Genomic DNA, 17,675 nt, shown 5'->3' with positions numbered 1-17,675 from the left:
TTACTCTGTCTCTGGACATGCTTTGCCCTTTGAATTCCTGATCAAACAAATGTCAATTTTGTGCAAGGCTGCCACAAAGTGGTCAGATGGGGTATTTGTTGAGCAGGTTGTCCCGATTTTATTTTGACCCATCTCTGCTCTGAACAGTAGTGTCAAAAGCAAAATGTGACATAACGCATATTTACACCTGGAAAAAACATATTGGCAGACAACACATTCTAGAAGCACTAAATATGTTTCCAGTTGTTTTAGAATAGCCGTCAGCGATGGGTGGTTGCCGCAACATTTCTCACTCCACGTCTCCCACGCACTAATGCTTCATATGCGAGACGAGCATCAGAAGCATGACAATATCTAGTCGCTTATTTCTTAACAAATTTGCCTTTTATATTGTAACTTGCGAAATTACATTACAGGCCTACACAATATGATTGTGGGTCGACAGCTAACTTATTTTAGCTTGCAGCATCATTTAATATATATCATTTTTGTGAAGACAGGAAGACAAATGTAACGAGCTGAAAGTAAAATTGGTTGGCGCGACGACACTTCAAACCACAGTAGCAGTCGGCGGTGACAAAAAACAATGCGTTTATGGAACGCAAACATAACAAGGAAGTGATCTCAGCATGGTTTTAATTTCCTGTTCTTAAATATTCGCACTGTATTTTTATCGCCAAAAACGTATACGGCAATTTATAGTTTTTACTTAAATCACGTAGTTACCCATTTGCTACTCGGCTTGCTGAACATAGCAAGCTCATTTTCTGTCATGTTTTGGGACTTTTATCGACACTTCTGGACGGCTCATATTTTAAGCGAGCTATACTAGCAAGGTAAGCTACCGACGTACCGTAACTAACGCTAACGTAGTTCGCTAGTTACAATACTGTAAACCAGCTAGCTTGGTGACAAAGGGTATGACAGTACATGCTAGCTAGCTAATTGCAATATGGGTAAATACATCGTTACATCCAATCTCAGCGTTAGGTTAGCTAAATTAGCGTTGGTTAACTACTAACGTTAGCGAAATGGCCATGTTGTAGCCAACAGCTAGCTGTCTGAATTTCAAGGTAGTTAAATTAGTAACTAAAATGTCAACTATCACATTAACACCGTATTTTAGTGATTTGTTATACGGTATTATTGTTTTGGTGGACAAACTAAAACACCACTAACATATTGCTAGTGACATCTCACTCTTTTCTCTGTGGGTCCTAGCTGTGTGTGTGTGTGTGTGTGTGTGTGTGTGCTGTGTCGTTACAAAGTCGGATAAACTCGAATCATATATATATTTATATATAAATAATATTGTCTCTTGGCGGCCGCACTGAGAGCCAGTTGGTCCCTTTTTGACCCATTTTACATGGTCAGATTGTGAGTAGGGGGTGTGTCCCAGCTGGCCTGGATGAGTAAAGGCAGATTTACTTATCTAAGCCTCTTAGACGCACAAGCATTAGGTAGGCAGTGTTCAGTACACAACCCTATCAGGCCTTCTTGCCCCATAAACCCATTTCCTATGCAGAGAGCAAGCAGTCAGATGTACCACATCAAAACGAGGTACAACTAGTTTTATATTAGATACTCGGTAGATATTGCGATTTCTAATCATCAATAACTTATGCAAAGAATGCCATTATGATAATGATACAGTGCATTCAGAAAGTATTCAGACCCCATGACTTATTCCACATTGTTATGTTAGCCTTATTCTAAAATTGATTCCCCTCAATCTACACACACAATGGCGATAGTGAACCGTCCTGAGCGCTCTGGAGCAGGTTTTCATCAGTACTCCGTTAATCTTTCCCTTGATCCTGACTAGTCTCCCAGTCAGTCACTGCTGCTGAGAAACATCCCAATAGCATGGTGCTGCCACCACACTTCACCGTAGGGATGGTGTCATATTTCCTCCAGACGTGACGCTTGGCATTCAGGCCAAGTAGTTCAATCCTGGTTTCATCAGACCAGAGAACCATGTTTCCCATGCTCAGAGGCCTTTAAGTGCCTTTTGGCAAACTCGAAGCTGGCTGTCGTGCCTTTTACTGAGGAGTGGCTTCCATCTGGCCACTCTACCGTAATTGGTGGAGTGTGGCAGAGGTTGTTGTCCTTCTGGAAGGTTCTCCCATCGCCACAGAGTAACTCTGTCAGAGTGACCATCGGGTTATTGGTCCCCTCCCTTCTTCCCTGATTGCTCAGTTTGGTTGGGCGGGCAGCTCTAGGAAGAGTCTTGGTGGTTCCATAATTCATCCATTTAAGAACGATGGAGGCATTGTGTTCTTGGGGACCTTCAATGCTGCAGACATTTTTTGGGTACCCTTCCCCAGATCTGTCTCGACACAATCCTGTCTCAGAGCTCTATGGACAATTCCTTCAACCTCATGTTTTTTTTCTATTTTTTTTCTTTGACATGCACTGTCAACTGTGGGACCTTATATAGACAGGTGTGTGTGCCTTTCCAAATCATGTCCAATCAATAGAATTTACTACAGGTGAACTCCAATCAAGTTGTAGAAACATGTTAAGGATGATCAATGGAAACAGGATGCACCTGAGCTCAATTTCAAGTCTCATAGCAAAGGGTCTGAATAGTTATGTAAATAAGGTATTTTTGTTCTTTTTTATTTTTAATACATTTGCAAACATTTCTAAAAACCTTTTTTCACTTTGTCGTTGGGGGGTATTGTTTGTAGATTGATGGAAAATGTTATATATTTAATCAATTTTAGAATAAGGCTGTAACGTAACAAAATGTGGGAAAAGGGAAGGGGTTCAAATGCACTGTATATTCTGAATTGGACAAAAATCCACTTTTTTTTGCAGGGGTGATGTTTTCTTTTATATTTTCTTTTCTTCTGGCTTTCAATTTTCAGTAGCTCTTACACAAAGTGCCATGACTATGAAAATGATATAGTCTGAATCGGGGAAGGATGGACAAAAATACACATCTTTTTGTATTTTATTAGAATTGTATTTGTATTTTTTCAGCTTTCAATCTTCAATAGCTCTTACACATCGTGCCATGACTATGAAAATTATATTTTCTGAATTGGGGGAGGATGGACAAAAATCCACAGGTTTTTTTATTTGATTCATTTTCTTTTAGAATTTGTTTGAAAGCCCCCAATCTTCAGTAACTCTTAGACAAAGCGTCCCATGACTATTAAAGTTCTCAATTGGGGAGGATGGACAAATATCCCCAGTTTTTTTGTTTATTTGTAGGATTTGGGTGCTTTCAATCTTCAATAGCTTTTACACAAAGCGTGCCATGACTACAGAATGAGCTCCAAAACATGCTTTATTTATTGATTTTGATTATATAACTGACATTTTTATAATACATTTGTTATGCCTACTAAATGGAATTCAAGCAATTGAACCGACGCCGGTCAATTAGTTGTTTAATAATCGAGGGATGAAAAAAAATCTTCTGTGTAATCACTCAGCTCTAACAGCAGCTCATCTCTGTAATGCACCACCCCTATTACACTCTCCTTTCATGCAAAATTTCAGCAGGTGTAGTTCACTCCACCCAAAAATGATCTATAACAATAAACCTTAAAGGGATGGTCTTGGCTACTTTCATGTTCACTTCTTAAGAAATTATCTTACCCAAGGTTGTCATCATAGGCCAGTTGTGACACCCGCCATTGTCAGCTTGGAGAGATGCGTGTGCAGGTTGTCATTGTCAGCTTGGAGAGATGCGTGTGCAGGTTGTTTTACGGACGTGATGTCACGCATTGATACTGACCCAAATTTATTTGATTTCGGGATGGATTATGTTTTGATATCCATTTAGAATGAATTACTTTAAAAAAAAAAAAGTTTTTTAAATATTATATGAACTATTGACGATTAAAAGCCAAAAAACAAGTGGATTTTTGTCCATCCTCCCCTGATTCAGAATATATAGTTTTCATAGTCATGGCATGCTTTGTATAAGAGCTATTGAAGATTGAATGCCAGAAAATACAAACATCTTTAAATTAAAGATTCTAAAATGGTATCTGGCCCAATCTCAGTATAATACTGTTTAGGGGAAGGAGCACATATGTAGGGCTTAATAGCTTTGATGTTTAGGTTGTTTTTGATTAATTTAGTTTAATTGTCTTGTTTAGCATTCATAATCAACCAACCAAAATCAGTTTTTAGCTTTACTAGCCTATTCACCTTTTTGTCATTTTAAAAACTAATGCTGTTCCTCAGTTTGAAAACAACCCAAGTCCTGTTTATAGCCCTATCCTTGTGGTATTTAAATATCTGAAGGGACAGGATAGGTGTGGGCTCCACCTAGCCATTTAATGGGCCTGGACTGGAGTAGAATCCACCTTATTTCCTCCATACGCCAGGCTCATACAGTAGAGCTCTCCTCTGAGCCCCTCTGTGTGTTCTCTCACTGCCGAGTTCACAGCCGAGTTAAACAGAACGAAGCTCCCTGCTCCTTTTGTTGTTGTCCATGAAGTGGTGCGTGATGGGGTTATTCAGAGTTGTATGAAAGGCTGCTTTACCGCTGCACCCCCTCTAGTTCCCCTTTAGAGAAGTCCAAACAACACTAATGTCCCCTGCAGCTTTACAATTCAGAAATATAATGTGTCTGTCTCTCTCAAAGCCTTATGAATGAATGTACAGCATTTCTAGAGAACAGGTGAAAAGGTGTTTAAAACATGTTTTCTTCATGACTGATGACATTCAAGATGATATGCCTGACCAAGGAGCTGGGCTGTGCAGAATCACTGATCATCAAATCACCTTGAATTCCAAACAGTAACTCTATATTAGGTGATCAAGATTAGAAAATGCTGCAACTGACATTAACATCTGATAGCTTTGGTGCCAGACTTTTTGTTGTTGTTGCTTTTGCGTTGTTGAGTGCAGAAAAGGGCAGATACTCTAGGCTTGTTGACTGAGGCTGTAGATTCTGAATGGGGGACTTTACAAGGCTATAAGTAGGAGCAGTTCACCAGTTTGATAAGGGTGATTCAAGTATTATGGACATAACAATTGCATGCAAAATCACAACTTTAGTGTCTCACAGAATGAACAAACAAAATATAGGCTAAATTATATGTGTGTCTATGGTAGCCCGTGGGGGGAGTGTGTACCCCAAAAAGCAGACTTTCCCCATCAATGGTGGCGTGATGAAGAAATAAAGAAAATAAATAGCGTTATGGATGTTTCATGACATAAACAAGCTTTTTGGGGAGATTGAACATAAGCAAAAGTCTAAGGTGTACAGTGCATTCGGAAAATATTCAGAACCCTTGACTTTTTAAACATTTTGTTACGTTACAGTCTTATTCTAAAATGTATTAAATTGTGTGTCCCCCTCATCAATCTACACACAATACCCCATAAGGACAAAGCAAACACTGGTTTTTGAAATGTTGTAAATGTTACATTTACATAAAAATTCAGACCCTTTATTAAGTACCTTGTGAAACACCTTTGGCAGCGATTACAACCTTGATTCTTCTTGGGTATGACGCAACAAGCCTTTTAAAACCAAAATTAAAATCAATTTTAGAATAAGGCTGTAACGTAACAAAATGTGGAAAAAGGGAAGGGGTCTAAATACTTTCCGAATGCACTGTAAATCTCGTATCAAAACATAGCTATCTATTTTGAAGGAAATGCTTGGCTAAACACAAAAACGTATATCTTTTGATATTGTAATTTCCATTTTTACTTTAGAGGGGTACAATGACCGTTATGGATGTTAGTCTGAATTAGACATTCAAATCTTAACGATTTCTTGATCAAAATCTGTCAACACATTTGTTAGCATTTGGAATGTTTTAAAAATGTCAGCAAAAGGCATAGTGTTTTAGGATTGCGTAATTACCTGAGTAGGGGCGGCAGGTGGTTAGATCGTTGGACTAGTAACCGAAAGGTTGCTAGATTGAATCCCCGAGCTGACAAGGTAAAAATCTGTCGTTCTGCCCCTGAACAAGGCAGTTAACCCACTGTTCCTAGGCCGTCATTGTAAATAAGAATTTGTTCTTAACTGACTTGCCTAGTTAAATAAAGGTTACATAAAAACAGTGTATACAAGACCAGGTACCACACCCTAAAATGTATTTTTCTCTCTCGCTCTTCATAAATATCATCCCCTACCAGTTGAATGTCGACACAAAAATATCATCTTTTGGGGTAATTACAATTTTTCTGAAACATTGTAACAAAATATGCAAATGAGACCATATGCATGTGCCTATACTGCCAATCTACTTTTCTGGACACTGGATGAAGTCAGTATATTTTGGAGGGCTTTCATTTGAAACTATTCACATTATCTAAAAAAAACGGTACTGCCATGTATGAGAAATGCATTTCAGCATATATTCAAGATATTCTTAGCTTGAACCCAACTTTCAAGATATCAACAATTGCTTCAGTAAAAGTCTAAGGGATACATCTCAGAACAAGCACACAAAATCTGGTGTATGCACAAGTCTGTGAAGCTACGATTTGATAAATCAATATCCATCACATTCATAACTTATCAATGTTACGGATATCATCATGCTGAAAAAGGGTATTGACAATGAAAAGGACCCATTTGTTGACCATATAAAATCTTAATGAAAGTTAGCTTTACAGAGAAAGTTTAAATAATCCGATGTAAGGTGTATGGTTTACAATACAAAAACGTTATGGATTATACGTTGCCTGTCCCAGTCACTCCCCCTATATTTACAAGACTATAGAACATGCAAACAACTCAAGACACTCAATTTGCTCTATTGCTTCATTAACATCTCATCTTCCTCATTAACATTGGGGGACAGGTGTGAGTGGCAAAACAAGCTCTGGGAGCCCTTTCTAATTGCAATGAAATATGAATGACTAAAAGCCTTAGAGAGTTGGCCTCCTACACTGTAATATAAAAGAAATCATGCAATTCCTGCTTTAATTGGTCAAATAAAGCCTGAACTCCAACATATAGACATGAATGATAATTTGGAATGTGGTTTCATTTGGAAATGTAACTTTATTTTTACATGCTCAGGTTGACTTTACCATGGAATCACCAATAACTGCCTTTTGGTGACACTGCATGTCTGGTCTGTCATCTTCATCCCCTTTCTCTCTCTCTGTAGCGGGGAGCATGGACAGCTCTGTGACCCTGTGGCAGTTCCTTCTCCAGCTCCTATTGGACCCCACCAATGATCAGCTGATCTGCTGGACCAATGAGGAGGGCGAGTTCAAGCTGCTGCAGGCAGAGGAGGTGGCCAAGCTGTGGGGCACCCGGAAGAACAAACCCAGCATGAACTACGACAAGCTCAGCAGAGCCCTAAGATACTACTACGACAAGGTACGCACACATGCATGCATAGGCTTTGTACATTATTTTTCCTAATTCCATTTAGTTTTTTCACAAATTCTGTTTTCTCTTTTGTTTTTCAAGGTTTCTGATTTGTCTAAAATGTTTTCAGGTTTTTGCTCTCGAGATCAGTTTTTAGTAGAAAAATTTAAATTGGATGTTCTAAGTCCACAACAATGCTTTAACCACATCAGCAGACCACTTTTGAGGTCTGGGAAAAATCCAAGATTCAAGTGCACACCAGCAAGTGCACACAGTGTCCTCGGCTCACTTGGTAGAGCATGGTACTTGCAACACCAGGGTTGTTAGTTTGATTCCCAATGGGGGACCGGTATGAAAATGTATGAACTCACTACTGTAAGTCGCTCTGGGTAAGAGTGTCTGCTAAATGACAAAAATGTAAGAGCCTTGTTTGGTTAGCGCTGTTTTATGTAGTGCACATGTGATTGCATAGTTTGCTAAACAAATACCCTCTGGAATGATGAAAATAATCATGATATCATTCTGCCAGGTAGGCATAGGCTACTTTGTAGTTAACATTAAATTGCAAAGGTTTTTTGGAAATCCTTCCCATCTACCAGAATACACAAACGAGCACACAGACGGGATTCACACGTTGCCTCGTCAGAAGGTTGAAGGAAAATAAGAATCACTGATGCATTTTGTTCATGTCCTATGATAATCTTGGGCAAGTCAATACATTTTCAAATAAGTTCATTTTTTAATATTGTTGAATCCTGTTTTAATGTCTGGATTCCGTGATCTCGTCCGCGTTCTCCGCATCACAGATTTTAGAGGGCCCTACACACACACACACAGAGACACACAGCATGAATTACAACAAACTCAGCAGAATACTGTATATAGCCCATCAATAATTTAGCCCAAACAACTAACTCTTCCCCTAATGTATTTATTTTGCTCCTTTGCACCCCATTATTTCTCTCTACTTTGCACATTCTTCCACTGCAAACCTCCCATTCCAGTGTTTTACTTGCTATATTGCATTTACTTCACCATCATGGCCTTTTTTTTGCCTTTTACCTCCCTTATCTCACCTCATTTGCTCACATTGTATATAGACTTATTTTTCTACTGTATTATTGACTGCATGTTTGTTTGACTCCATGTGTAACTCTGTGTTGTTATGTGTCGAACTGCTATGCTTTATCTTGGCCAGCTCGCAATTGTAAATGAGAATTTGTTCTCAACTTGCCTACCTGGTTAAATAAAGTTTAAATAAAATGTTTAAAAAAAATGCTATGACAAGGTACATACACTCAAACTTACACTCCCACACAATGCATTAACTTTGACAAGGGGCCCCTTGATGAGACCTGTTGAAAATGAGTGCAGGGTTTGGTTTAATGCTGAGCTGGGTAGAGCTATGGGCAGGGAAGTTTCTGTTTTGCCATCCTGTGATGTCACCACACCACCCAGAGTACTGCTGGGTTCCCTCACAGTACTGCTGGGTTCCCTCACAGTACAGCTGGGTTCCCTCACAGTACAGCTGGGTTCCCTCACAGTACAGCTGGGTTTCCTCACAGTACAGCTGGGTTCCCTCATAGTACAGCTGGGTTCCCTCACAGTACAGCTGGGTTCCCTCACAGTACTGCTGGGTTCCCTCACAGTACTGCTGGGTTCCCTCACAGTACAGCTGGGTTCATGTGTCGCTGTTTGTCTCATCCACTCTGCCTGTGGCTTGGCCTAAAGACAGCCTGCCTCTGTCAGTGGGTGGGGTGGTGAGCTGTATTTAACTTGGTACAGACAGGAAGAATGGAACTGTCCCACACAGTGGTTACTCTGTGGGTTGTTTTTGGAAGAGAGAGCGAGAGAGGGGGAGGGGAGGAAAGAGAGAGTAGAGTGTGTCTTCTGTACATATTTTTCCACATAGCGTAACATTTCTCACTCTCCCCTACTCTCTCTTCTAGAACATCATTAAGAAGGTGAACGGGCAGAAGTTTGTGTACCGTTTCGTCTCCTACCCAGACATCCTGAAAGGGGATGCCTCTGCTCGGCCGGAAGGGGAGGGGGGTGCAGGATGTAGCATGCCCCTGTCCGAGAGGGGCGACAACAACTCCCGAGATGGTGAAGGTGGGGACAGGGGTGGAGGTATGACAGTGACACAGGGGTCCAGTACTAAGCCATCCAACCGTAATGACTACATCCACTCTGGCCTGTACACCTCCTTCACCCTCACCTCGCTGCAAAATGGACGCCAGCTCTTCAAGTCCATTAAGATGGAGAACCCTGCAGACAAGATGGCCGACAGGAAGTCCAACACCCAGGCTCAAGACCCGCCCTCTCAGCAGCCATTGCTGTCGCCGTCAGTTATCAAGTTCGGGACCACCCCTCCCAAGAGAAGCCCTCAGATTTCAATAGAAACACCTAATCCGCCATTGTGCCCTCCCATGGGCGATGTCGTGATGACACACTCTGTCCTCCTGCCTCAGGCTGTGTGTGCGTTTGAGCAAGCCAAGCCCATGGAATCCTCGAGTCTTCGAATTCTGAATAGTTTCAGCCTATCAGAGTTGCCCACTCGGAGCCCCTCCCCCAGCATGGTGCCTGACTCCACCCAGGAGCTAGTAATCGACAGCGACATCGAGTCCATCTCCTCCCAGCCCACAGAGACGCAGATACAGGGGGTAAGGAAAACACACACGCACACACAACCTACTGCGACATGGAGACCATCTCCGTCCAGTCCACAGAGTCGCAGATTACTAAACATGAAGATGGATTTAGCATTCATGTTTTTGCTTTCTGTGATTCAACTGCCCCCCCCCCCCCCCCCCCCCAGGTGCAGAGTTTTTGCCAAGTGTCAGGTGGTGAGGTGTGTGTAGAGAACAGGGACAAGGGAGGGAATAGGGAGATGAGTTTATCTCCGTTGTGTGTGAGTGGCCATATCACAGGGGGCAAGGCCCGCAAGCCTCCTAAAGTCCTGGAGCTGTCCACTCCTACACTGGTGGTCACCACCTCTGACCTCCCACCTATGAACCTCTACAGCCCCTCCCTTCCCACCGCCTCTCTCACACCTGCATTGCTACAGGTGAGACGCACACACACACACACATTCATTTTTATGCAATCTTATACACTCCACACTCAGAATTATTTTTTGAGATGTGTTCTTGATTAGGAGAAGATACATTTACAATTAGGGACAAGGCTAAGTGAAATGTCAACACATTTCATTGCTAGTTTTCTCCCAGCAGATGGCAGCAATTTTGTAGTTTTATTGAACACCCATTCTACCAGTCTGAACAGAGTTACCATGACAATGAGATGTTGATGTTTGACCACATGACAATGTGTCCTGTTGTGATCTTAAGATTAGATCAGCAGGACCTGACAATGGTCTCATTATTCTCTCAGATTCTACCTCTATGGTTTAACGTCTATGTTAATGTGGTCATGAGACAGTGCTGTTTGAACCAGCCCCAGGCCAGCTTCTCCTCTGGGTTGACTTTTCCTTGGGCTGCTGCGAAACCCTCAAAGCCTCCATTATGGATACAGAAGAGCACATATTTTCTCTTCTGGTCTTTATCAAGTCTACATGACTACTTGCACTTAAAGCTGGAATTCTAGTTTTGAGAACAATTTTGTGCCATAATTTGAGATCTTCCCAAATGACTACTTATGTGTCCAAATCTATTGCTGATAAGCTCCTTGTTTTGTTTTGTGTGTGTGTGTGTGTATTTACAGACACCCACTCTGTTGCTGACCCCAAGTCCCCTTCTGTCTAACATCCACTTCTGGAGCACGCTCAGCCCGGTGGCTCCCCTCAGCCCTGCCACCCGGCGCCAGCAGGGCACACACACCCTGTTCCAGGTCAGAACACACCCCCACTCTCATCTATCCTCACTCATCCCTCTCTCAGGGATCCCTCCAATCTCCACTGCACTTCAGTCTCTCTTATCCCTCTTTCTATCCTTGTCCTCTCTGTCAGTTTGATATGCATACTAGTGTGCTTCGAGCATGGAACGGTAATCAGAGTACGAGTCCAAATCAAAGTATATGAAACGGAACATGGATGGTTGTTCGCAGATGCATACTTTGTTTGTACATATTTCTCAGTATTAATCGATTCAAGCTTCAATTGAAATATTCCCAGGATTGTTGGTATAATATGACGAGCCAAGTAAAAAAACACTCAATATTTCTTGAAAAAAAATGGCTGCTGGTTGAGCTGAAGTGAGAGAAAATTACCTCCGACTTTGAAATGAAAAGTTGCCCAATCACATCTCGTGTTGCCTTAGTACGTATTTATTTTAACGTATCATGTTAATTATGAAATGTTTAACTGCCTAGAATAGCCACTGTAGTGTGCGTAGACCGCAGGCTAACTGATAAAGAATTGGTAGCTAACGTTGGCCCATCTACATTATCTTTTCATTACATTAGTTTTAGGTTGTTTTTTTACTAGCTGGCTGGCTAGATTAATACTTTTCACATATACAGTGGGGCAAAAAAGTATTTAGTCAGCCACCAATTGTGTAAGTCCTCCCACTTAAAAAGATAAGTGAGGCCTGTCATTTTCATCATAGGTACACTTCAACAATGACAGACAAAATGAGAAAAAAAATCCAGAAAATCACATTGTTGGATTTTTAATTAATTAATTTGCAAATTATGGTGGAAAATAATTATTTGGTCAATAACAAAAGTTTCTCAATACTTTGTTAAATACCCTTTGTTGGCAATGACAGAGGTCAAACGTTTTCTGTAAGTCTTCACACACTGTTGCTGGTATTTTGGCCCATTCCTCCATGCAGATCTCCTCTAGAGCAGTGATGTTTTGGGGCTGTTGCTGGGCAACACGGACTTTAAACTCCCTCCAAAGATTTTCTATGGGGTTGAGATCTGGAGACTGGCTAGGCCACTCCAGGACCTTGAAATGCTTCTTACGAAGCCACTCCTTCGTTGCCCGGGCGGTGTGTTTGGGATCATTGTCATGCTGAAAGACCCAGCCACGTTTCATCTTCAGTGCCCTTGCTGATGGAAGGAGGTTTTCACTCAAAATCTCACGATACATGGCCCCATTCATTCTTTCCTTTACACAGATCAGTCGTCTTGGTCCCTTTGCAGAAAAACAGCACCAAAGCATGATGTTTCCACCCCCATGCTTCACAGTAGGTATGGTGTTCTTTGGATGCAACTCAGCATTCTTTGTCCTCCAAACACGACGAGTTGAGTTTACCAAAAAGTTATATTTTGGTTTAATCTGACCATATAACATTCTCCCAATCTTCTTCTGGATCATCCAAATGCTCTCTAGCAAACTTCAGACGGGCCTGGACATGTACTGGCTTAAGCAGGGGGACACGTCTGGCACTGCAGGATTTGAGTCCCTGGTGGCGTAGTGTGTTACTGATGGTAGGCTTTGGTACTTTGGTCCCAGCTCTCTGCAGGTCATTCACTAGGTCCCCCCGTGTGGTTCTGGGATTTTTGCTCACCGTTCTTGTGATCATTTTGACCCCACGGGGTGAGATCTTGCGTGTGGAGCCCCAGATCGAGGGAGATTATCAGTGGTCTTGTATGTCTTCCATTTCCTAATAATTGCTCCCACAGTTGATTTCTTCAAACCAAGCTGCTTACCTATTGCCGATTCAGTGTTCCCAGTCTGGTGCAGGTCTACAATTTTTTTTTCTGGTGTCCTTTGACAGCTCTTTGGTCTTGGCCATAGTGGAGTTTGGAGTGTGACTGTTTGAGGTTGTGGACAGGTGTCTTTTATACTGATAACAAGTTCAAACAGGTGCCATTAATACAGGTAACGAGTGGAGGACAGAGGAGCCTCTTAAAGAAGAAGTTACAGGTCTGTGAGAGCCAGAAATCTTGCTTGTTTGAGGTGACCAAATACTTATTTTCCACCATAATTTGCAAATAAATTCATAAAAAATCCTACAATATGATTTTCTGGATTTTTTCTAATTTTGTCTGTCATAGTTGAAGTGTACCTCTGATAAATTACAGGCCTCATCTTTTTAAGTGGGAGAACTTGCACAATTGGTGGCTGACTAAATATTTTTTTGCCCCACTGTAGGTGGCTGATAATTATGAAGTTACATGCTTGCATTTACTTTATGTAGTTGTTTGCCTGTATTGGTTAAAGGTAATGCAATAGCAGGGGAGTGCTTCTCAAAATGTACATTTTTATGCATTCTCCACACTCTAGCATCCTCTGAGAATGAACTCTGAGCATGAGTGTGGTGCACGGTAGTATGCATATTGAGAAACACCCTGTGATTCTACTCCTTACTGTGTCGTCTGTTTCTGTCCTCTATTCTATGGACCCAAATTCTGTTCTTTATGACACATTTGAAGCAGTTCTGTGTTCTCATGTGTTCTCTTATGTGTTCTCTTCCAGTTCCCCTCGGTGCTCACCCCTCATTTCCATATCCCCACACACAGCCTCGATGGGACCAACACCCCTGGACCCCTCACCCCAGACCCTCATAAGACATAAGAGACCTTCTCCTTGGAACCTGTGCAGCCACCAGACAATGAGGCCCTGCTTCAGCTCCCCCCACACCCCCCAAACAGACACAAGACACGGTGGTTCACAACTCCCCTAAAGAGGGCGTAGCCAGACTTTTTAGGAATTGCAATAGTAATGGGTGCTGCAAAGTTCATGGATTGGATGCTGAGCAGTCACAAATGTGCATCTCTACCTGGAACAGGCAATTGTGTCTCTGTTCTTGAGACCAATGGTATTACAGATTTTCTTTTTTTATGTGAACCTTGATATTATTTCCTTCTTCTATTCTGTTTGAGGCTGTGTTGTCAATTCCAATGCAGTTTTTTAGATGTTTTCATGGGTAATGTTCCTGCTATTTGTTGTATGTTTTAAACCAGGGGTCTCCAACAGGTCAATCACGAGATACCAGTAACTGGCAATTTTCACGTGTTTCACTGCAAACTGTCATAAACAAATCTCACAAGTATCGGACACCGCAAGCTCCCAGCTACTATCTAACCAACGCAACATTGACATTATCCCACCCCTGGTTAGCCACTATTGGCTTAAAAAGCCAAACCTAACACAATAGCACTACAGAACCATCGCTAGACCGGGACATTAGACGGCACGCGAGATGCACAATTAAATATGAAAAAAGGGGAATTTCAGTCAAATCTAAATGTTTGTTCTTTTTAAGCATTGACATTGATTCAGAACATCCAGTTTGGCTGTTTCTCTGTGAACAATTGTAATTTGAGTGAAAAACTAAAAAATCTAAAACCAGGAAAAATAAAATGGAGAGAACAGAATTTGGGAAAAGCTTAAACCAAATTTGGGGATTTATATTTTATTTTTGTAGGGCCCTCCTTAGTTTTTTATTAACCATTTTACCAGGTATATTGACAGAAAAGAGTGCACTACTTTCTCTTGTACACAAAGGATCCGGAGAGGTGAATAATGTATATATTTGAAAGCTAGAAAATAATTTGTAGCTTGTGACATGTTACATTTGTTAAAAGTTGGAGACCACCTCAGATGGGAAATGCTTCAACTGGCCTCACACTTGGTGTTGGCAAGCAGAAACTGTTGCCATAACAGATTAAGTCCTTACTGTAACGCCCTCACTTAGACCAGTAGGGAGGCCACATCAGAACAAAACCACCTCACACCCACCATTTATACCAGAGACAAATGGGCATATGTGACCTATGGGTTGGTAATGCTTGAATTTGTGTGAAAAAGCCCCTATACCTCTAGGTACATTTATGAGAAGCCATAACCATTACCTTTGTCCCAACCTTAAACCTGGCCTTAACCATATTCCTAACCTACAAAGGAAATCTAAACCAACCTGTGGCCTCAGGTAGTACAATGGACCATTATTATCACCTCCTTTGACAAATAGCCACGAACCTTGTGGAGATTGAGCAAATAATGATCCTCACCCTAAACTAACCCTAAGGCTATGCACTTCTGTTGATATAAAGCCATAAGAAAAACATTAAATGTGTGAAGCAAAATCACATCTTGATTCCGAATATAGAATTGATAAGTGAGGAGTACTTTCGCTGGCGCTAGTGTTGGATGGCATATTGTCACTAACCCACAGCATTGCTCCATAAGACTCAGCCATTCTAATGTGGTGCCTTAACCCCCAAGCCAAACATGAAGAGGAGGAACAACCATCCCTCCTCTCCACCCTATCCTACTCCCTCTGCCCTGGTCTCCAGTGCCTATACGCTCTCCCTGGGAGTAAACCTCAGCTTCTACAGAGCACTAACAGTATTTGGTTTATAACGTGAATTGATAAAGTAGACTACATAATGTAAGTATTATAGATTTCTACCGGTCCTTTACTTGTCTAAAGTCGGCTCTCCTATGGGTTTTCTCTCCCAGGTGTGGGTAAAATGACCCGTGTGTAAAAACGGCCCTTGCCATGACATGGCCAGTGAATAGCCTGGGTGGTGCCAGTCTGTTTCTGCATTGCAAACATGTCACCTTGTCAAGACTGTTTAGAAAATGGCAATGATGTGGCACGGTTGAAGGCAGAAGCAGGCTGTCAGAATACCCACACAGGGTGTTCACAAAGCCTGTCACAATAGCGTTTTTTACTTATTCTCATGACGTAATGTGACATAGCATTTACATTTTGGTATATATGATTCATGTTTTAGAACAGGTTTGCATAGGTATTGTGATTTGAATGACAGTCATCTTTAGTATGGAATATCGTCACCCACATTTGCAAGTCCTGTGAATGAGGAACATGAGCTTTTAATGTACCATAAATAATTTCTAGGGAGATTCTGCTAAACTTGATTTTGCACGAGCTAAAACATGTACACATGTATATGATTTATCAGTATACCTTCAAACCTGTCTTAATCCCTCTCTGTCTGTTATCTGCTTATGAGGTGTCAGATACTATTTTCTCTGTCATATGATTGTGATGTGAACTTCAGCTGACATGTATTTTCAATGAATTCCGTCTCCCCCTCCCCTATCACCCTAACAATCTGAATTGTAATCTGTGGTTTTGTTACACGACCAGATGCGAGACTCCATGCTGTTCTGTAGTCTGTTTTTAATGGTGATGTCTTTGGTTTTTACACCGTTTTCTATACTCATTGTTGGACTAATGGCATTGACTATTTGAGCATCAAAGCCTTAAGGAGTGGAACTTAAATCCATGTCTTTGTTAAGTATTTTGATATTGTTAATATTGTCTGTGTAGGTGTGTCTTAATGTTGGCATTTAGAACAATGGGGTGCCTGTAGTATGAGATTTTACAGCATCGCTTTTCTGTGTTTCAAATTCTACTTTTTCCACAGTGTTCTTTCAAAAAGCTATATTGATCTAATAATAGCTGTAAATGAATTGTGTACATTTCTATTTCCCAATCAACAGCAAAACTATGCACAAAGTACTTTAATGCAAATCTAAGGATTAAATCTTAAATGTTTATATTCTAAGGAAGTGTGTCTGAGGCATAACTTTAAATGAAGCGGAGTCCCTATGTTTAGTTTGGCCTTATAACAGATGTGTATTACCTCTAAACTAAAGAGTTAGATTTATTAACTTGATACAGTAGTCAAAAACAGTTCTATATACATAACTATAGTTCTGATAGACACCCTCTGAATATGTAGGCATATTAATGATTTTGATTCATGTTTCATTCATTAGACCCTGTTGCACAAAACATTACACCTAGTGCATATTTCAGATTTTTTTTTATTTTACATTAAACCCCCTAGAGTCGATTGATGCACCTGTTCGTCAATTAAGTTACATGACAAAAAAAAAAAATTCTGTCAAGCTAGAGAGTTTTTTGTTCCATTCCACACGTCTCAATCCACCGCATCCGCCAGTGTGACACATCCACGTCTGAGGTGAAACGTGGTCTTCTCACATAAACGTCTAGTGTCTGAAGGGTTTCACTGTGGAAAGGGAAGATGACTACACTGTGGAAAGGGAAGATTCTCACGAACACGATGGTGTTCTCTGTTTTGCTCTAGGACCCACACAAGTGTCACGGGACTCATCTGAAGGTTACCTGTATAAAAAAAAATGTATTACGGTAGTTTTGTGCCTACCCCAAAAAGGGGTTAAATAAATAAAAATATTTATTTCCTGAGTTAAAATATTTCCTGAGTTTTTAAAATATTTCCTAGATTTAAGACGGGACACTTCAAAGCCTTGTTTCTTATAATGTATTTTGTTCACTGTCCCTTTTACCATTTTATGAATGTTATTCAATGCGTTTCTATGGGCTTTAGTAGTAACGGCCAAAATCAATATTTTATCAGAATATTATTTATTTTTTTAAGTTTGATACCTTAAGGTGTCCTAAAATGTAAAATCTAATAGGAAAATGATCCATAGTATGAC

At 40.9% G+C, this 17,675-nt stretch overlaps 1 protein-coding gene across 1 annotated transcript; it reads left to right on the top strand.

Moving 5' to 3' along the window:
• Positions 1 to 206: 206 nt before the first annotated feature.
• On the top strand, positions 207 to 17,428 carry LOC110528050 (ETS domain-containing protein Elk-4). The gene is made up of 6 exons (XM_021609834.3): positions 207 to 836; positions 7,101 to 7,315; positions 9,256 to 9,969; positions 10,125 to 10,373; positions 11,030 to 11,155; positions 13,692 to 17,428. Exons 2-6 carry the CDS (start codon positions 7,109 to 7,111, stop codon positions 13,788 to 13,790), a joined length of 1,395 nt encoding a protein of 464 aa, XP_021465509.1. The 5' UTR covers positions 207 to 836; positions 7,101 to 7,108; the 3' UTR covers positions 13,791 to 17,428.
• Positions 17,429 to 17,675: the final 247 nt, after the last annotated feature.

This window comes from Oncorhynchus mykiss, chromosome 7, assembly GCF_057628025.1.
Source record: "Oncorhynchus mykiss isolate SJ-2025 chromosome 7, ASM5762802v1, whole genome shotgun sequence".
Lineage (NCBI taxonomy): Eukaryota > Metazoa > Chordata > Actinopteri > Salmoniformes > Salmonidae > Oncorhynchus > Oncorhynchus mykiss.
This window is presented reverse-complemented; position numbering and strand designations above follow the sequence as displayed.